The 20,819-nt window shown below is 52.5% G+C and overlaps 3 protein-coding genes across 3 annotated transcripts in view; 2 read left to right on the top strand and 1 right to left on the bottom strand.

Moving 5' to 3' along the window:
* LOC104275731 (peroxidasin homolog) overlaps positions 1–4,090 on the top strand; it is a gene marked incomplete at its 5' end in the record, with an annotated part of 23,797 nt that extends 19,707 nt beyond the window's left edge. Inside the window, 7 exons of the mRNA XM_009871772.1 lie at positions 4–364; positions 565–1,061; positions 1,519–1,653; positions 1,974–2,182; positions 3,056–3,170; positions 3,526–3,619; positions 3,951–4,090. Of these exons, the coding sequence (XP_009870074.1) occupies positions 4–364; positions 565–1,061; positions 1,519–1,653; positions 1,974–2,182; positions 3,056–3,170; positions 3,526–3,619; positions 3,951–4,046 (1,507 nt within the window). The remainder of the gene's footprint in view (positions 1–3; positions 365–564; positions 1,062–1,518; positions 1,654–1,973; positions 2,183–3,055; positions 3,171–3,525; positions 3,620–3,950) is intronic.
* Positions 4,091–8,465: 4,375 nt separating this feature from the next.
* Positions 8,466–15,066, top strand: LOC104275712 (tyrosine-protein kinase Srms-like). Its single transcript, XM_009871751.1, has 8 exons — positions 8,466–8,821; positions 10,531–10,652; positions 11,487–11,653; positions 12,489–12,627; positions 13,184–13,342; positions 13,976–14,157; positions 14,333–14,489; positions 14,873–15,066. Exons 1-8 carry the CDS (start codon positions 8,466–8,468, stop codon positions 15,064–15,066), a joined length of 1,476 nt encoding a protein of 491 aa, XP_009870053.1.
* Positions 15,067–20,376: 5,310 nt separating this feature from the next.
* The window catches only part of PPDPF (pancreatic progenitor cell differentiation and proliferation factor), a 1,500-nt gene continuing 1,057 nt past the window's right edge, over positions 20,377–20,819 (bottom strand). The window contains exons 3-4 of the mRNA XM_009871761.1: positions 20,702–20,798; positions 20,377–20,488 (exon numbers count right to left, since the gene is read on the bottom strand). Coding sequence (XP_009870063.1) covers positions 20,377–20,488; positions 20,702–20,798 — 209 coding nt within the window. The remainder of the gene's footprint in view (positions 20,489–20,701; positions 20,799–20,819) is intronic.

Raw genomic sequence — 20,819 nt, 5'->3', positions numbered from 1 at the left:
CAGCACAGAGCAGGAGTCGCAGGAGCTGCGGGATCTGAGCGGCCAAAATGGGCTGCTGAAGCAAGGGCAAGTTGTGCCCAGCTCGGGGAAGCATCTCCTTCCCTTTGCGGTGGGGCCACCCACTGAGTGCATGAGAGATGAGAACGAGAGCCCCGTGCCGTGCTTCCTGGCGGGAGACCACCGTGCCAACGAGCAGCTGGGTCTCACGGCCATGCACACGCTGTGGTTCAGGGAGCACAACCGCGTTGTCACGGAGCTGTCGGCCCTCAATCCCCACTGGGATGGAGACCTCCTCTATCACGAGGCACGGAAGATCGTGGGTGCCCAGATGCAGCATATCACCTATGCCCAGTGGCTTCCCAAGGTCCTCGGGGAAGCTGGGATGAAGATACTGGGTGAGTACAAGGGCTACAACCCCAACATCAATGCGGGGATTCTCAACGCCTTTGCCACTAGCTGTCGGCCCTCAATCCCCACTGGGATGGAGACCTCCTCTATCACGAGGCACGGAAGATCGTGGGTGCCCAGATGCAGCATATCACCTATGCCCAGTGGCTTCCCAAGGTCCTCGGGGAAGCTGGGATGAAGATACTGGGTGAGTACAAGGGCTACAACCCCAACATCAATGCGGGGATTCTCAACGCCTTTGCCACCGCCGCCTTCCGCTTTGGGCACACCTTGATCAACCCCATCCTCTACCGGCTGAATGGAACCTTCCAGCCCATCCGACATGGCCACATCCCCCTGCACAAGGCCTTCTTCTCCCCTTTCAGGATCACACAGGAGGGTGGGATCGACCCCCTCCTCCGTGGGCTGTTTGGGGTCCCTGGGAAAATGCGAGTCCCCTCCGAACTCCTCAACATGGAGCTGACGGAGAAGCTCTTCTCCATGGCCCACTCTGTCTCGTTGGACTTGGCCGCTATCAACATCCAGAGAGGGCGAGACCACGGCATCCCACCGTACAACGACTTCAGGGTCTTCTGCAACCTCTCATCTGCGCAGGAGTTCGAGGACCTCAGAAATGAGATAAAGAACTGGGAGATCAGGGAAAAGCTCAGGAGGTACCGTAGCCTGAGCTTGGAAGCATCAAAATCACTGGAGATCAGTCAGTGAAAAGTTTCTGCTCCTCCCCAGGACACCTGTCAAATAATCTTCCCAGATGTTAAGATAGGGTAATAGCTGTGGTTTAAGAACGGGGTAAGACAAATGGTGTCTGTCCAAGTGATCAGTCTGGTTCTGAGTGAGATGTCATCAGGCACCGCTGTGGTGTAGTTTGGGAGCAGATTGAGCCTTGGAGCTATTTTCCAGTGAGACTAAACTGCATCCTGGCTGTACTGGCTGCCTCTTTCCAAGGCAGGCCTTTATCTCATTGTCTTTTAGATAAGACCATTATAAATATTGTCCAGATGAGTTCCTTGCATACAAATTCCTATGATAGGATCAGTTTTAATCCATCTCCACTCTCTGATAGTCTTGTAACTTCTTTTTTTCTTTTTTTAAATATCTGTTATCCTGCAGTTTATACGGAACTACCAAAAATATTGACCTGTTTCCTGCACTGATGGTGGAGGATCTTGTTCCTGGTACCAGAGTAGGGCCAACGCTGATGTGCCTGTTAACGACACAGTTCAGAAGGCTGAGGGATGGAGACAGGTATTATCTTCGGAGTCAACCCAAAGTATCTGGTGTTCTGTTTGGGGGAATTTTCACCCTGTGGGGAGGAACAGAGCTGTCTGAGCCTTGGGATTCCCTGTGAGGGGCTGTGCCTGCAGCTCTGGTCAGCAGCTCACGGCGCTTCATGGGTTCTGAAGCGGGGAGTCTGCGTTCACAGCCGCCTGACAGCAGAATAAAAGCTCCTTTTGAGGGGTGTGGGTGCTGCCACACAGATGTAGGGGAAACTCTTCCTCTCCCAGTCTCACTACCTGTCTTCTTCTCCTACTCCTGAGTCATGCCATGATTACAATCCACTGCAGATTTTGGTATGAGAATCCTGGAGTCTTCACGCCGGCACAGCTGACTCAGATCAGACAGACGTCCCTTGCTCGTATCATCTGTGACAACAGTGACCACATCCAGCAGCTCCAGAGAGATGTCTTCAGGGTGGCCTCATACCCGCAGGGCATGGTCGGCTGTGAAGAGATTCCCACAGTGGACCTCCGGCTGTGGCAGGACTGTTGTGAGGGTGAGGAATGAGGCTGCTCTAGCACTGACTGATGTGGGGATGGCTCTGGGTGGCATTCATCACATGCCATCAGCTTGTAGAGCTTATATGAAATGCCAGAGGCTGGTTTCATGCTACACCAGGAGAGCCGTGTGTCAGCAAATGGATGAGAACAGAACAGAGTAGAATAGAGTAGAGTAGAAGTAGGAGAGAATAGACTAGAATAGAGTAGGAGTAGGAGAGAATAGAATAGAATAGAATAGAATAGAATAGAATAGAATAGAATAGAATAGAATAGAATAGAATAGAATAGAATAGAATAGAATTCTATTGAATACTTGAGCTGGAAGGGACCTACAATGATCATCAAGTCCAACTGCTTGATCACTTCAGGGCTAACCAAAAGTTAAAGCAAATTATTAAGGGCATTTTCCAAATGCCTCTTGAACACTGGCAGGGTTGGGCCATCAGTCAGCTCTCTAGGAAGCCTGTTTACTTCCCTGACTCTGACTGAAGGTCCATCTAGCTGAGGGCTTCTGTCTCTGGCAGCAGCCAATAGCTCGTGCCCAGGGGATAGACTGTAAAAGGACATAGGCATGGTGATGCTCACCGTGTATCGTTTAGATTCATTTGGAAGTCTGTAAAACCTTGCCATTAAACCACAGATCCTGCTGTGGTCCCTTTGTGCTATGTTGTGGGTCCAGCTGAGACATGGGGAATCCATGCATGAGGCGTGCCCTGTTACACACCTTTGCTGCCTCCCCTGCCTCCAGTACAAGAGATGTTTCAAGGGTGGATGGTGGAGGAGGGCACTGTTGCCTTGCCCTGCCTGCAACCCACTTGGTTCTGCTTTAAACACGAGTGCTCACTGCAGGCTTTCCCTTTCTTCCCAAGACTGCCAGACACGTGGGCAATTCAGGGCTCTTTCTCAGCGGTTCCGAAGCAAGAGGTCTCCTGGCTTCAGCTACCCAGAGGAAAACCCTGCCAAGCACAAGCCTGCCTTCCCCAGGTGTAGTATCACCACTTCTTTTACCTCCGTTTTTTGAAGCATAAGAAAAAAAATTAATAACTCAGTCCATTCAGACCTTTGAAACTGTCATTCCGCAGAGGTCTGGAGGTCAGGGGTGGTTTAGTAGGTAGCTGCTGAGCTTGACCGAAGTCCTCCAAGGCTTTAGTGCAGAGCCTGACTCTGATGTTTAAATGTCTGGGCTGTTTGGTTGGGATCTCTTGGCAGGTGAATCTGGCAGTTGGGCACTTCTGTTTGATGCTTACTTGGAGGCCGATGCTGGAGAAGGCAGAATGATTCTGTCATCCAGGAAGCTGACGTTTGCATAATCCCTTTCACTTTTTATCCCTGACCCCAGAAATGAGGTGCCTTCTCCAAGCCCTTCCTCCAGAGAGAACCTCGAGTCCCTTGTGGCAGAACTGGAGAAGACAGTTGCTTCCCTACGGAAACAGGTAAAAACTTGTGGGGCAGTGTTTGTCTTCCATGGAGTCTCCCCAGGAGCAGGATTTAGCTGTTCGCCACGGGCAGCCTCTGTGACTTCTGAGTCCTCTAGAGCTGAGAGCAACCATCCAATCAGAGGGTGGAAAATAGAGAAGAGGTAGAGTAGGGAGATGAAGCTGAGCTCTGTGAGCTCAGACCTCTACAACTGAAGGGGAAAATGCAAGTTTGGGCCTCAGCTTGAGCCAGCACTTTCTTCTTGAATTTGGGATAAGTTAGAGATTATCTGTGCAGTGGTGCAGACTCCTCTTAGAGCTGTTGCTTTCTCAACCTCCCCGCCTCCAGGTGAATGCACTGGGGAGCCAGCTGAGGTGGCACCGCAGGAACACCAGCACGCGTGGGCAGGGGAAGAAGACCAGAGACACATGGAGACAAAGATGACCATGTTGCCTGTTCGTATAAGGTCAGTGTGTTTGTTCTGGGCTGGGATGCAAGAGGTGGATCGATGCGGTGCTGCTGAGCGTGCGGTGGGACACCTCGGTAGTCCTGACATACAGAAGAGACTATTGCAGAAAGGAATGGAGCAATCTGCTGATGAATGGGACAAGAGGTAATAGGCTTAAGTGCAGCAGGTTAGGCACTCATTTCCACCAGTACTGATTAGTGACTCACTGGAATGGGTTGTCTGGGGACCTTGTGGCGTATCCATTCCTGGAGGTCTTTTAAGAACCGGTTTGGCAAAGATGGGGAAAGATTTAAGTACAGGATGGACTCAGTGGACTGGGTGAGGTCTCTCAGGCCTATTGTCCTGGGATCCTGGGTAGGTTTCTTCTAACAACGCTTAATATCATAACCCCAAATCCAACAGCCTCCAAAGGACCTTTGTGGGGAGAGATATCACAAAGCTCCATGATGGAGTAGATGGACTGGTTTCTCCTCAGGGTAAGAGGGACAGCTGGGCAGATGGAGCAACCCATCCTTTGCATGCAGATTGGCAGAGATTTCCCCCTCGACGTCTGAGTCACTGCACAAACACCAATCCTCTCTTTGCCCAGCTCAGGCTGTGAAGTTCATGTTGAAGGTCCCTGTAAGCACCCTCCAGCCCAGGAATCCTGCTGCTGCTTGGCCGTGGCAGGGTGCTGGCAGGAAAGCTGCCAGACCTCTGCTCCCTGCTGTTTTGGGGGCATAGAGAGCGCAGGCTGAGCCCCCTTTCCCTCTTTCCATGGACATCCTCACCAAGAGAGGATGAACAACTCACTAGCCCCTGCCAGTCTGGAGGAGGTGTTTAATGGGTTTTGTGTATTGCAAATGATTACTCCAGGGAGAGGAGCAGAGGAGTTAATGCAGAAGCGTCGTTCTGCCAAGCAGTCTGTACTAGGAGCGTCCTCTGGAAGTCAGATTACAAGATAGGGCAAGCAAAGGCTGTTCTATTCTGATAATCTCAGGAGAAAGCAGAAGGGGAAGCTGTGGGCTGACCACATTCTTTTCCGGTCTGATTTAGTCCTTATGGCTTTTCCAGTCTGACAGTGATTCCCCTTTAGAAATCTGACATAAATTGCAGCAAGACAAATTGGTTGGCTTTTCCTTGCCATAATTTCAGATCCTTGAAGAGCATTCTAGGGCTTACAGGATGCCTGAAAAGCATTACTGTGGGTTTTAAGGGCTGTTGCTGCCGTCATGCCCATCCCCAGACCTGCCAGGCATCGTACAAACCGCTCGCTCTGCCTCTGGCTGCCTCCCGTAGAGTTTTTCTGCTTTGTTGTGCCATTTCAGGTGCCCCGTGACCTGCACTCCTGTTCTCCACCAGCCAGTCCAACCCGCTCCCAACAGGGCTCAGAAACAGCAGCCACCAGACCCCACGATGCTCTTCCTCCTCCCACATCTCCTGCACCACTCCTGTCCCAGGACGACCACACTTCTGCCTGTGTTGAACCCTCTACACTGACTGTCTACAAGCTCCTCAGCCCCTGGGACATCCCTGCCCTTGTGAGCCTCCCAGGGATGGGCTCGGTCTTCTTTGATGGTGTCGAGCTGGAGTCTGCTGAGATGCCACTTTCTTCTGCAGTCCCAAGGAGCTGGAGAATAACTGAAGCTGCTTTAGTACTGCTGATCTGCTCTTCTCTTCCCACGCAACGCTGTCATCACCCACCACCCCTTGTCTGAAACGCCCCATGGGCACCCAGCTGAAACAGTTCGTTAAGAGGCAAAAAACCTCTCTCGAATGCGCTGTGGTGCTAGGAAGCGGCTGAAGAAATCTAAAAATAGAACTGAATAAACACGAAGCCCAAACCAAACCCCCAGCCATCTTCTCGTGCCAACAGATAGAGCAAAGAGGAACCTCAGGGCCCCGGCATGGCGCGCTGCAGCCGCTGCGACCCAGCGAGTGACCTACCCTTATGTGCCCACTGCTCAAAAACATTTTCCTTGGCATGACCCACATTTTCCAACTTTCTTCTCCTTTAGAGGTTTAATTGGATTTATGTCCCTCTTTTTTTTCTTTTTTTTTGCCCCCTCCTCCAAAAAAAAACGCTTGAAAATGTATTTCGAGTGTAAGCGTAACAGGACCTGGAACAGAACCTCAGATAATTAGATGTGATGGATGCTCTCATTAGTGGAGGGGAGCTGCTGGTTTCTGTCAATTAGGACGAGAGAACACGATGTGCAGTGTTTGACACGCACATGGATGCAAAGTGCTCTTTGTGTTTAGTGCTCCCAGGTGCTCTGCAGCCAAACCAGGACTGTGTAACCAGCTCGGCTCAACAGGTCTCCTGGTTTTGTTGCTCTTCCAAGGTGCTTTTTTAGTGGTGCTAGAACTAAAGTCCCTGTGTACCCGCCAGTGTCCCAAATCTGCGGACAGGTTGGTTTTTAATACACCCTTGTAAGCTGGTCGCAGGGACTAAAGAGAAAATACTTGATCCATCAGATATCTGTGCCTTCTGTATCTTTCTCACTTCTCCTGCCTCCTCCCACTTTCCCTCCCACAGTGCAAGAAGCAGAAACTTTTATGAACACGCTTTTCTTTTTTGTCTTTTTTTTAAAAAAAAAATATTTTTTTTAGGTGGTTTATAGTACCAAAGGGATTCAAAGCAGCAGGGATGCTCCTGGAACTTAATAGGAAAATAAAAAAGATACTAGAAAAAGGTTGTGATTTATCAGCTGTTTCCTGGCGTGGGACTCGGAGCCGTGCGTGCGCGTCCTGTGCAGACACAGGTTTGCGGTGATGGTGTGTGTTGTGTATGTCTGGGAAGTTCAGCTCAGAGGCAGTGTTTAGTCCTCAGGGATGTTTGTCATTTTGAAGTACTCTTTCATTTAGGTGCAAATCAAGACCTGAAGCCTTGCGCGTTATAAATCAGCCGCACTTGTCTATCGCTTGTACTCCCAGAGAATCTAATCCGGCAAGGGTCAATGAAGGTAAATCAGTCTCCAGTCTCCTGCTGCAAACCACAAGTTTACCGAGTGCCCGTCCAAAACAGTAAGGCATAAGCATTCCGTGCTTAATCTAATCAGATAATCTCGAAATGCATAACTAAGCAGCCCGTTTTCCTCCCGATGGAGCGGGAGGTGAGGAGCAGCCGTGGCAGAAGTGCTGCAGAAGGACGGCAGAGGGGATGTCCCATCCACATGTTGCAAATCCTCCTGCACTCCGTCCTCCGTTCCCCTCCCTATGCTGAAGTGGGAAAAATACGCCGAGAAATGACACCCCTCTGCGTGCAACTGAGGGCAAGGCTGTGTGCTGGGAGGTGGGGGAAGATCTTGGGAGAATTACACATATATTCAGGTGCTACCTTGGTAAGTAGGGAGCAGCATATTTTATTAGACAATCCCTTTTTCCTAGTTCCCACCTGTGCAGCAACGGAGAGCTGTGTACTCCTGCCCTGGGCTTCTCTGTCTGCGAGAGGGTGAGGAAAGAGCTGACCTGCAATCCCAGCTATTGAAATCCAGCTTTTGGAGATTGGTTGGGCATCACGGGACACCCAGGACAGGGGACGTGGCAAGCCTAGAGCTGTTGACCCAGGAATGGGTCCTCATACACCATACGGTTGCAGTCCACAACCCAGACCACTACAATTAGTTTTCTGTGTATTTTTTTAAAGCAGCCTCTTTTAAAACCTAACTGCACACCCAAAGTGAGCTGCCCAGCCCAATTACAAGCAGAGGAGGAGGTGGATTCCCTAGAGATCCTCTGCAATGAGGCATTAGTGGGAGGAGGCAAATGCTTTAGCTGGGAAACACCGAGAGGTCATTGCAGACCGCAAGGAAAAGGATCTTGTGTTATAAACCCCACAATATCCACCCAGCAAATATCCAAACTGCTTCAGATCCCTTCTAAGGTTATTGCCTTAATTCTGGTTTAACCCTCACACATCTGTGGATGCGATTATTTTCCTACGGGAAAAAGAAATAATTCCCGCCCACACAAGTGAGATCAAGTCAGCCACTTGTCTCAAGAGCTGTTTGAAGAACAGAGAGCTGTGTTTACCAGTGCTCTGGTAACAAGGGAGAGCACACTTTAAAATAATAATTAAAGAAAAAAAAAGCTATTCTCCTTCTTCGAGAGCGGCAAGCCTGGTTCCAGCTGTGCCTTGTCTCCCAGATGTGCCCGTGGGTCTCGGCGTACAACTCCCGCCTGCAGAGTCATCCCACCTGCAGACTCGTCCCACCTTCAGACTCGTCCCACCAGACCAACCAGTTTCACTTTCAGAAATAGGAAGTTCGCCGGGAAGGGCCGGCGAGCGCCCAGACACGCGTGCGGGACGCGGGACGGCGGCATGAGACACGCAGCTGCTGGCATGAGCCTAGGATCTCCCCATCCTCCAGCCTCGAGAAGCACCGTGGCCTAGCCCACTGCATCCCCCGGCGATGGAGCAGTTTGTCCGGAAGCGTTTGACTTTCCTGACGTCCTTCTGGAACAAGCTCCGTCCTCGCTCTGTGCCGGATAGCTGCTCGCTGGCTTATCTTGGTTCCGATTCCGTCTCGCTGCACTCGGAGCAGAGCTCCGTCTCCTTCATCCCCAAGTCCTCCCTCTTCATCGCTTTATACGCTTTCACAGCCCGCAGCGCGGAGGAACTGAGCGTAAGTGCGGGCGACAAGCTGCGTGTCCTCCGAGAAGAAGGAGACTATGTCTTAGCCCGGCGGCTGCTGGGGGAGCCGGCCATGGGCTACGTCCCCGCTGCCTACGTGGCCAACCTCAGCCAGGGCACCTCGGCTCACCGCCCGTAAGTACCCAATACTCTGGACCCGCAGGGGGATGGAGGCTGGACCTGGGTAGCATGTACCTGCCCCATGTGCTGCTCCTCGAGCTCCTCGTCCCCTGCTTTTGCCATCAGCAGTGGTGGGGATGGAGTGGGGGTCTGCTCTCCCCTGGGCATCCCTGTCTTGAAGATCCTGCAGCTCACAGCAGTGGGGTGGAGGTGTTCAGCACAGCAAGCAAATCTTCTGAGGTCCTTTCCAACCCTGAACATTCTGTTGGAGGATGTGCTGAGGGGTGGAGGGACTGGTGCCCCTTCCCAGGCGCATCACCCTCGGATGGGACGGGGTGACTCCTGGCTGGGACACAGTGCTGTGCATGGGTGCAGCTATGGTGCTGAATATGGGCTCCTGCTTGCTCCACATTAAAGGGGAGGCAGCAGGGAGGGAGCTGGGAAAGCTTATACCTAAGTCCTGCCAGCTCCAAAGGGCCCAGGATTGCAGGAAGAATCAGTTTGGGTTTGGACCTGTCAGGAAGCCCAGACCTCCACAGGGTCAAGCGGTGCTGCTGCTGCCTGGCTCCTGCTCATCGCTTCCTGTCAGTGCCTCTCCTACCTGACACTCAGCCCTCTCCCAGCTGGGGAAAGCCCAGGCTCATCGTTGCATAAGGCAATCTGGTCCCAACACGCCGGGCAAAGCACCCTGAGACACTGCTGCTCCCTCTGTCCCAGGCCCTGAGTCACTCCTGGGGAGTGCAAGGACGGGACGAGTGTAAACGCCCTGCAGAACCCTCCCAGCACTGCTTGGAAATGGGGGTGACGGGAAGGACTGGGGGGAGCCTGGGAAGGGGCCCTGACGCACAGGGTGTGGGGAGTGCTGCCGGTGGGGTGGGAGAGACCCTGCCTCGCTTGCACCCCTGCATGCGCTTTGGAGAAAGGCAAATCCAGTCGGGTTTGGACCATGCAGCAGCGAGGATGCGGGGTGGGCTCGCTGCACTGTACATGTGTGTGTATGTGTGTGTGTGTGTGTGAATGCCTATAACGTGGGCACAAACTGTGCCCAGCCCCTCTGCTGCCGTGCGGGAGGGCAGTTGGCAGCAAGCGTGCCCAGCTTCACTGCCTGTGTGAGCCATGAGCGCACAGACTCTGTGGAGCCGCAGGTCGGAGCTGGGTGGTAATTTGTTCAGGTGCTGCAACCCCATCATGTATAATTTCCTGCACGGCTTCTTCAGACGCTGGCGATCCCAGCTGATGACGAAACCTTCAGCTTCTCAAGGTCTGGCTGTGCTAGGCTGGATGAAGCAGCCCCTTCCCTCCGCTCCCGTGCATCCCGCTGGGTCAGGACCCAGGCAGGCAACCTGCCTTTCTTGATGGGGATTTGGTGATGAATCTGGGCGTTGATCGGGCACAGAAGAGGGGTTGGCTGGGTTCTCCCTCCTGGCTTGGTGGTGCTGAGGTCCCCAACTAACGCTGCCACATCTGGAGCAGCAAAGGGCGATTCCCAGAGATGTTTTTCGCTGGTGCGATTTGCTCGTGGGCTCTGAGAGCTGGTTGTGTCTGTGAGCTGCAGATCAAGAAGCGCAAAGTGACCCTGTGCCTGTAGCAGTTGCTCTCATGGCAGGACACATGGGTGCAACCCCACCAGAGCACCTTCCACGCGGCACCAGGTCGTTGGTGCTTTATTTACCATCTCCTTGCACCGACCACACTAACCCTTCTGCTTTGCTCCCCCATCCAAGCTGGTACTTCAGCAAAATCAGCCGAAATGAAGCTGAGCAGCTCCTCCTCTCGCCTCCCAACCAGCACGGCTCCTTCCTCGTCCGGGACAGCGAGAGCAGCAAGGGTGAATATTCTCTCTCAGGTAATTTTGTGGCAATTATCCAGAGAAAATTAGCACAGGGAAAGGAGCCAGGCTGTTCCTCAGGGGCAGCTCGAGGCTCGGTCAGCACAAGGTGAAAAACACAGGAATACATTTCAAGTGTTTTACGGCATCTTCTTAAAGTGAATCAACTGCTTGTAAAAAAAAAAAAAAAAAAGAAAGTGAATTGCAAGATAATAGATGCAGGTATGGATCGCTGAATTACTGTGGCAAAGGAAAGTATGTTGCTCCCATCTGGGGTATGAAAGCCATAAGCAATCCACAGCAGCTTAATGATGGTTTCGTGGCACTGACTCCCAGGATTTCATTCCAGTGGCTTTTGTCATCTGTCTAAAAATATGCTGCCACTCCAGATTACCAGGGCCTGGGTTGCTCCCACAGAGAGAAATCTGAATTCAGGGCGTTTCGGACCAGGCAGTGCCATTACACACAAAAACACATAAAAACAACCCTGAGAAATTCACGGCGAGCCCCACATCCCAACCATGGGTCCGCTGGGCTGAGGGTCACCTTGTCCACTTGGACCAGCAACAAGTTCTGCCGCTCTCTGAGGAGTTCCTTTGTGTGGGGAATTATCCCCGCTGATAGAGCATCACCTCTCTGGGCCAACTGAGCCCCACTCGCCCACGGGCAGGAATCTTTTGAGCCAGGAGGTGGGAGCAAAGGGAGTGATAGATATAATACCCCAAGGGTGGGCTGGGCTGTTTTAGGGTGAATTAATAGACCAGTTGCCTGGAAAAGAGAGAGGGTGAGGGGTCAGCAGGGAGGTGGGAAGGAGCTGGTGATGGCACGAGGTGAGTTTTCCCTGCCCTGCAGTGCGCAACCAGGCAAAGGTCAGCCACTTCCGAATCTGCAAGAGCCCCGGCGGCAGCCTCTACATCCAGAAGGGACATCCCTTCCCCGACATGGAGGAGCTCCTCGCCTTCTACACTGAGCACTGGAAAGTCATCCAGAGCCCCTTGCTGCAGCCCTGCAGCCCCGCGGTACGTACGCTGACAGCCCCAGATGGCCAGGGTGTGGGAAAGGAAAGAGAAATGAGGGGAAAAATTAGAAATCGGGAGGCTACCCGTTCGGGGGTTGAGATTTATTAAACTAAATTTAAAAGGCGCCATTCATTTAGCTGTCAGCACCACCTTTTATCAGGCATGTTAAGGCCGGGACATGGCATTTATATGTATTTTTGATCAGCTAAAACCCATGGACTTTTCGGAAATGTCTTCTAGAAACCGTGTTGTTACATATCCCTTTGATACTGAATCTGAAAATCCCAGTGCTTCCATTTTTTTTTCCTCGAGTATAATAAGACTACATTGCTTTTGTATAGTTTTCATGTCAATTAGTGTGGCACTCATAAATCCAATTAGCATATTAGTCCCAAATTGCCGACTCATTTCCTAATTAGATTCCATCCACTGATTATGACTTGGAAATAACAATTAAACGTGTGAATAATCCGAGAGTGAAGCTGAAAGGTGTAAGAGAAAAGAAATCCTTAATGAATTGAAGTCTAAGTTAGCCATAATATGCAATAATATTAATTCACTCACTTTTATTGATTGTTGGAAATGGAGAAAAGCCACTTTCGAGGCCTCATGAGGAGTGAGTTGTGCCTTGAATTCCTGATGTTTCATGTAGTCTCCAAAAATTTCCCCCCTTGCACATGTTGGCTCCCAGCAGAAGTAATGCAGATGGTGGAGCACCAAGTCCTGCTCACTCCTCCACAGCCACCAGGTCTTGGTGGGCACCAAGAGCTGGTGCAGGTTCCACCAGCAGCTCCTGCCTGACTGGCTGGTCCAAGTGAGCAAAATCCTTCCACAGACTCCCCCTGAGAGGGATGGCTGGGAGCGCCCACGCTGGGAGTTCACCCTCCGGAAGAAGCTGGGCGAGGGCTACTTCGGAGAGGTGTGGGAAGGACTGTGGAGGAACACGGTGCCGGTGGCCATCAAGATCATAAAAGGTAGGTGGAGGAGCAGGTGTTAACAGTGGCCAACCAGGTCTCTCCTTCACTGCCACATTGTTCATCCCGCTTTGTTTCCTGGTCCTCTTGGTTGCTGTGTCTGTATTATTAAGCAAACTGTGGTGGAACCCGAAAAGTAGCCATTGGGCTATTTCTGTGGACCCACCTGAGCTTGGGCTGCACCTTTATAAAATGACTCCATCCAATGGGTTTGTGATAAGGCAAGTACAACGTGTTTGTGATACGTCAAGTTCTGTTGGGACTGTGATCTTGAAAATGGGACCCAAAGCCCCATGGAACACATCTCTTGGGTGTTTGGATCTGAAACACAGGGTGTACAGACATGAACTTTGAGAGCAGAGGTGAGCTATTAAGGAAGAAAAAGGTCCTCATCTAAGATGGAAATTCTGAGATCCCAATGTCCATGTGAGAAAGTAGTTCACAACAGCCATCATAGAATTATAGAATCATAGAATCATAGGCCAAAGAATGGCCTAGGCTGGAAAAGACCTTAGACATCACTTAATCCAACCTCCCTGTCAACTTTCTCCCCCAGCTGACATGAAGGCAGAAGACTTCACCAAGGAGATTCAGAACCTGAAGCGCTTGAGGCATGAGAAGCTGATCCAGCTGCACGCCGTCTGCTCGCTGGATGAGCCTGTGTACATCATCACAGAGCTCATGAGGAAAGGCAACCTCCACAGCTACCTCAACAGTGAGTACCCATGCCGGGGCACCCCAACACACAGTCTGGCATGACCATTTTGGGGTCCTTGTAGGCTGGGTCCGTATCAGCTCACTCGGAGCCCAAGCATGTTGGTAGGTACCTTCATCCCTCCTTTACCCACCTGTGGTTTTGTTAGTAACAGGCCATGGTCTACTCATCACCTGGCCATCAGTTTACTTTTCCCCAGTAATCAGTCTTGAAGGGAAACAAGACAAACACTCCCACCAAGACCTGTTTTCCTGCTGGGTTCTCCTCCCCTATCCTGACCTCATTTTTGCTTGGGGCTCCAGCAGCATTTGGTGCCAGAGGAACTGGACCTTGCAGGTAGGACAGGTTGAGAGGCCTGGGTGGAGATTTGCATGGCTGAAGGTCACCTTTTGCTTTGAACAAGCCACGGACATCTGCATCATCGTTGCAGCACAGGGAGCTCTTCAGAGCTCACCCCAGTCCCATTCTTGAGGAGCACATGGCTGTGCTGAACTTCCCACCCAGTACAACCAGGATGGTTAGGCAGGACCTCCAATTTGAGGTTTTACATTTTGCCCTGGTTCGACGTTGTCTTCCAAACCAGAACACCCAAAATGGATGTTGCCAGATTGCCCCCAACATTTGGGTTAACAGGTCCTGAAGGGAAGTCCCTGGGTACCTCCCACCTGCTCAACATCGCCTGCCAAGTAGCGGATGGGATGAGGTACTTGGAGGAGAAGCACATTGTCCACCGGGATCTGGCAGCCAGAAACATCCTCGTGGGAGAGGAACTCACCTGCAAAATCGCCGATTTTGGACTTGCCCGGCTCCTCAAGGTCAGTCAGCAGGATGCTGTGGACCTTCCCATCGTCCCAGGCCACCAAGCTGCCCCATGCTGTAGCCATTCCTTTGCCACTCTCTTTCCCAGCCCTCAGCTCCAGCAGAGCCCCCAAAACAGTGGCTGTGCTCATCATAGCATCCCTCATAACCCATCTCCCCTTGCTTTTTCAGGATGACATTTATTCCACCAGCAGCAGCACCAAAATCCCGGTGAAGTGGACAGCCCCGGAGGCAGCCAACTACCGCACCTACTCCCTCAAGTCCGATGTCTGGTCCTATGGGATTCTGCTCTACGAAGTCTTCACGTATGGACAGATCCCGTATGAAGGTAGGGCTGCCAGACCCCTACAGTGCTGCTTCATCCACATGCCGGACAGCTTGCCCATTGGTCCCTAAAAGTCAATGTCACAAATTGTTATGTTGACCTTTACACAAGGGATATGGAGGCGGCTCCTGGAGCATGAGCAAGTTCTTGTCCACTTTGGGGGATTGCTCAGAGAGATTTCCAGAGCTTGCAGAGTGGGTGCAAGAGCTGGGGGCAGGAAGGTGGTTTGGGCTGGATGATCTCCCACAGCCGCTTCTCTGCCAGACTCATAGCAGACAAACATCATTTTGCAGCAGCACCACTTGAAGTCCTGCCCCACTGCAGGTGAACCTTCAGGGCATCCTTTGGAGATGTTAGTTTCAGGGGCACCTTCTCCTTCCTTGCAGGAATGACGAACCAAGAAACTGTACGGCAAATCACCAGGGGATACCGCCTTCCCCGGCCCAGCTCCTGCCCTCCTGAGATCTACAGCATCATGCTGGAGTGCTGGAGTGGTAACACAGAGGAGCGTCCTACCTTCCTGGCCCTGCGGGAGAAGCTGGGCTTCATCTACAGACGGCTGCTCAGCTCCCTCTCCTGAGGGACCCCTTCCCACCATCCTTCCTGCACGAGCCCCTCCAGGCCAGCTCTTGCCAAGAAGCTCCTTTCTTCTGGTTTGCCCTCTGACAAGGCTCTAAGGGAAGCACATCTCTTGCCCCAGAAAAAAGCCCATGGTCCCTCTTGGTCAGGATGAAGGGAGGTGGCCAAAGGAAAAGGCAACGACTTGTGGAGACCTCGTTGCCAGCGCTTGGCTGTGTAGCAGCCTGGAAAAGCCCTGTGGTAGTGAAGGCATAACTCAGAGTTTACATCTTCATTCAGCCAGTAGGGTGGGAGGTCCCTGCGCTCCCCATGCCGATGTGAAGGTTTCCGGTTTGTGTTCAGTTGCGGCTCTGCTTGGTTTTTTTTTCTTGTAGTGTGTGTCCGGTGTATTTATCAATAAATGTGTGTGCATCCATCCGCGTGCATCACAGAATGGGCTGAGTTGGAAGGGATCTTAAAGGTCATCTACTTCCAACCCCCTGCCATCAGCAGGGACACCCCCCTCTAGGCCAGGTTGCTCAAAGCCCCTTCCAGCTTGGCCTTGAACACTTTCTGGGAGAGGGCTTTCCCAACTTCTCTGGGAAACCTGGTCCAGGGTCTCATCTAACATCTCATCTTAAATCTTCTCTCTTCCACTTTGAGACGTGTCCTATCACTGAGCTCTTTCAGGCCTGGAGGCTCAGTCCTTGACATGCAGCTTCTCTCCTTGCCCAGCAAGCAATGGTTTGCAACCAGATCCACTCCTGCAACCACAGATATAACCATCTTCATGTCTCTTTGGTCTCTGCTTATCCAGGTTTTAACCTCGGTGTGCATCTACCACCCTTTTCCCAGGCAGCAGCCCTGCTTGCCCCAAGGACCCTGCCCAGGCAGCTCCTGCCCGGGCTGCTCTATTCTGACTCCTCCTCTTGTGCACCATCATGTGGTTATTCTAAGAAAAAGATGTGCATTCAAACATTTAACACCTGCTTAGCCCAGGCACAGGCAGGGCTTGGTAAGACACTGCTTCACCCTGATTTGCTTTTCATCATGCCCATGGTGCAAAGCCAAGAGGTGGTCCCACCAGCCTCTCACTGGTCCCTGGAGGAACTCAAGCCTCTTGTCCTCCCCAGTTTGCTCCAGCCAAGTACCTTTTGCTCCCTGCTCCTGCGCACACCCTGGGAGGCCGGGCTGTCCTTGGCAGCGGTGGAAGGACTCGCTGAAAAGCCGCCCTGGGAGCAGTGCCAGAGCCCTGGGCTGGCCCGAGCGGGGCTGCCTGAGCGCTGACGCACTCATGGCGCTGGCGGCAGGGAGAATGAGATGCTGGGGGTAAAAAGCAGCCTGGCCCAACTGGGGCTGCCTGGGTTTAGATTTCCTCTGGACAAGCCCATTTTGTCTGTTTGCAGGAGAGATTGGGTGCCCAGTAGGGCTGACAGCAGGGCTGGAATATATCAAGTTAATATTAAGTTTATGCAATACTCTCCACGCCTTAGCAGCAGCCATGCTGTGCAAAAAAAAAACAAAACCAAAAACCAAACCAAACAAGAAGTCTGGCTGTTAATTGAACAAGTCTCTGTGCATGAGGGGCCTGGAAAAGGGGAGGTGGGAGTGCAGTTTAGGTGTGTGATAAATTCTGACCTGGCCAAGCATCCTCTGACGCTTGAGTGAGGACGAGGCGGTGGCCGAGCCCTTGGCAGCTGCAGCTGTGCCCAGGGAAAAGTGGCAGTGCTGGGCTGGAGCATTCATAGCCAGGAAAAAGCAACAGGTTGGGTTTGGACACAATTGCAAGATGAAACCCTCCTCTTGCAAAAGCATTTCGCAGTCTGATCAACTGCAGAGCACACACATGCACATCCCAGGGCCTCTCTGATGAGAAATTAAAACCTAAAACCGTGTCCAGTAGGTGATGGGTTTATTGCACACCAAGAAAGAGCGTGGATGCTCCTGGTGCAGGGCTGTTGGAGCGATAAAGGTATGTTCAATTTGCAGGTCTGGCTGCCACCAGATGGAGCTAAAAATTATCAGGAGAAGGGTGTGATGGGGCGGTGGGAGCAGCAGCACAAGGCTGGGGGCTCTGGAGAAGACCCCATGACAGGATCCCTCCTACCTGTCCTGGCTCACAGCAGCTCCCTCTGCTCTAGAAATGCCATGATGGGGGGGACAGGGGTTGCAGACTATGGGGACCCCGGTGCTGCCCACTGCAGATTTTCCTTCCTTCTCTGCAGCTGCATTAAATCTGATCAGTTGCTTGGCTTTGCCCTCCAGCACGGTCTGCAGTTTGACATTTCTCTGAGCCACTGCTCGCTTTTTAAAAGCAGGCAGAGCTGGTGAGGGGAGCCCACACTCTCTCAGCGTCTCCCAGGATCTCAGCCCGGGCAGGGCACTGCAGCTCCCCGCCCCAAAAGCCTGGTCACTAAGGTCCCACATTGGCCTTTGAAGGGTGAGGGGGGGAAAGCTGCTGTAGGAAAAAAAATAAATAAATAAAAATTTCTGCAAGTAAGAGGCAGGCGATGATAGATATTTCTCATGCCAGGGGTGCTGTGAGAGCTTCTCTGAGGTGACGGGGTGGTACGAGGGCAGCTGCAAAGGCTGAGAGTAAGCAGAAAGCATCGGCTTTTTTTTTTTTTTTTCCCTCAAATATGTGAGTTAATCAACAGTCAAAACCACCGTGTCTCATCACGTGGCAGCAGTGGGTGAGCAGAGGAGCGGATGTCTGTCCCTATGGGGGTTGGTGCCAGGGGAGGTGGGAGCTTGCCCAGTGCAAAGCGTGTGTGGGAAATGTTCAGGGAGGGATATGGTGTATAGAGACCCCTTGGCTTGTCTGGCTTCTGTCACCCCATGAATCCCATCACAGTGGGCAGCACGGTGTCCCAAGAAATGGGAAATCAGCTGGAATCACAGAATTGTTCAGGTTGGAGAGGACCTTTAAGATCATTGAGTGGAACCATGAACATGACAGGTCCACCACCGTGTCACTAAGCGCCACCTCTCCACATCTTTTAGACATCTCCAGGGTTAGTGACTCCACCACTTCCCTGAGCAGCTTGTTCCAGTGTCTGACAACCCTTTCCATGAAGAAATTTTTCCTAACATTCAATCTGAACATACCCTGGTGCAACTTCAGTCTGTTTTCTCTTGTCCTGTCACTTGTTACTTGGGAACGCCACCCACAGCAGCGGGGATGGAAACGGCACAAAAATAAATGTGCTCGGCTGTCAGATGGTTTTTTCTAAACACATCTGAGTGCTGCGAGGGGGCAAGAAAGGCCCTAAAAGCACCAGGCACCCCAAAGAACCACAGCAAAGCCAACGTCCTTTATGCTCAGCAATGCCATGGAGCTGCCTAGGAGCACAGTCTTGGTGGGGGGCCAGGCTCTCCCTGGTTTTTCACCCAGAGCAGAGCAGAAGCTTGAGTCTGTGAGACTTTACAGACATTTGAAAAAAAAAAAAAAAAAAGCCCTTTAATTCAGCAGGGCTTTTTCAGGCAGTTTTGCTTCACTGGACAGGGAACTGCTGGCATCAGGGCCCAGCCAGGGATGCAGGATTGGTGCCTGTGCTCTGCCCCAGCCTCCTCTGGGTGCCTGGGGACTGCTGCTGGGTTTGACCCTCCACTATCACGAGACCAACAAGCAAATACAGCAATATTGACTTTACCTTTGTGTGTCTACACTTTAATCTGTAGCTACTGAGGCTGCAAGCATGGAAAAACACATATTTGTCTCTTAAAAATCCAGGGCTTCGGCTGAGAATCAGCAGCAGACGAGACCCCACTACTCCCTGGAGGTATCCTGGGGGTGCGCAGCAAGCAAAGGGGTTTGCTGGGACATAGTAAGACCCCGGAGCAGTTCTTGTTGGTATGCACCAGTGCCTCAGCCAGACACACACCTCATCTTGTTTTATTCAAAAAGGATTATTTTTTTTTTGCTTGATTTTCCAAAGCATGCACCCAAGGCTGCAGGTCCTGGGGACTGCCCCGCAGCCATTCCCTTTGGATGCACACCCTTACACGGGGAGGGGAGCAGAGGTCCCAGCCCTGCCCTGGCCTCCTCCTAGAGACAGGGGACACACGGGACACCCTGCTCTGAGGACAAGGACTGCTGCCTGGAGACACAGAGCTCGGGGCAAAGCTTACACAGCACTTTTCCCTGTCAAAACAGGGAGTGAAGCCGAGGAGTGACCCTGGATGCCTCTGCAGCACGGACGAAGAGCAGATCCACCTCCACTGTGGCTGCCCCCGGGGCCAGGCAGCTGGGAGCTCTGCCCTTCGCCCTTGACCACGGTGCAAAGTCACCCCTCAGGGGTCCCCGGGTGCCCTCGGGGCTGCAGCACGCATGGGCTGTCCCGTGTCTCACGCTAGGGCTGAAAGCAGACCATAGCAGAAAGATCTGGCACCTTTAAAATGATCCCCACCAGGGTTTTCTTTGTCTCCAGTAAGAACAGGGACCTTGTGCCCCTTGCACGCAGACACCTGCTGGCTCTTGTTATCTCGGTGCAGCACTCCCCAGCTACCCAGGCTGATCACAGAGGGGCCAAACAGCCAAGTCGACTAATTCAAGGCAAAAATCAACCAAAACACCACTCCAGGCAGTACAGCACACGGGCCAGCCAGGCTCCAGGTTTGCCCAGCCCAATGTAAACCTGCCAGCCACACCATGAGCTCCAGCCCACCGTCAGACCCACAAAACGCAAACGCTGAGCAAGCCCTTCTCTCTCCCCTTGTTATGACGGTCTTACTCTGCACCCAAATCCTTCCCCCAGTCCTGACCAGGCACAAGAACTCGCTGTCTACCCCATGGGGCACTTGGAGCAGGGCAGGGCAGCAATGTGCTTGGGGAGCAAAATCAGTTCATTGCATGCAGGCACAGGCTGGGCAGCCAAGTAAGGAAGTAAAGGGTGAGGGAGGCAGTTGGGGCATCATCATAGCCCAGACAGATCTTGCCAAGATGCCAAACACCAGGGCCAAGGTGAATGATGCCAGCATGACCCAACCCTGTGCGAATCTCCCGGTCCAGCCCCACCGAGAGCCCCAGCACCTTTCTTCCCAATCTTGCCGAATGAAAAACAACCCCACGGCATTTTAAAAGGCTGCTCGGGTTTTATTAGCTGTCATTGTAGGAGTACAAGGTAAATAAAACGCGTCACTGAGTCTGCAGGGAAAGGGCATAGTTACGTTGAGAAAGAGTAAAAAAGCTGGTGTGGGAATTGTTGGTAGTTTGCCGTGCTTTTTTTTTTTTTTTTATTACAAATCAGCACCTTTGCCTTGGAGCAGCCTGCCTACTCTACGGGGGGGAAGGGGCTGTGCCCGCCGGCATGGGGAGAAGCCGCTGACCCGCTCATGCAGAGGGCCCGGAGCTGGGCTCGCTGGTGTGGCGCCTCCGTGCCGTCCCTGGGGCTGGCACCAGGCCACACGCCATTGGTCCCATTGTCACCCGCAGCGCTCCCGAGCTGCAAGACAGAGCAAAGAAAGGGTGAGGCCAATGCCGAGGCGTTGCGTTGTTGCTCTGTGTTTCTTTTTGCAAAGGAGCTGGCGCCCTGGGCGTGAAGATGTTGCCCATGGGGTCAGGATGCACCTCAGGGGAAGCAGCGGAGATGTCCCCAACGGCCCTGGGTGCCACATCGGTGCTCCCCCAGGTCATCTCATCCAAGGAAAGCACTCACCTCTCTGGCGACTCCGACACGGTTGTCATTGCTGGGTGAGTTGTCTTCCCGAAGAAGAAACTGGCCCACCAGTGGCCGGGGTCAGATTTGGGCAGACCTGGGGGGCAGCACAACCCCG

The sequence above is a fragment of the Apaloderma vittatum genome, unplaced genomic scaffold (assembly GCF_000703405.1).
Source record: "Apaloderma vittatum isolate BGI_N311 unplaced genomic scaffold, ASM70340v1 scaffold30280, whole genome shotgun sequence".
NCBI classification, from domain to species: Eukaryota; Metazoa; Chordata; class Aves; order Trogoniformes; family Trogonidae; genus Apaloderma; species Apaloderma vittatum.
This window is presented reverse-complemented; position numbering and strand designations above follow the sequence as displayed.

Excerpts from the sequence above, each read along its gene's own strand:
- LOC104275712 (XM_009871751.1), top strand. The coding sequence starts at position 8,466 with ATGGAGCAGTTTGTCCGGAAGCGTTTGACTTTCCTGACGTCCTTCTGG. Across the intron at positions 10,653-11,486 it reads GGGTGAATATTCTCTCTCAG|TGCGCAACCAGGCAAAGGTC; the intron begins GTAATTTTGTGG and ends CCTGCCCTGCAG. Across the intron at positions 11,654-12,488 it reads TGCAGCCCTGCAGCCCCGCG|ACTCCCCCTGAGAGGGATGG; the intron begins GTACGTACGCTG and ends ATCCTTCCACAG.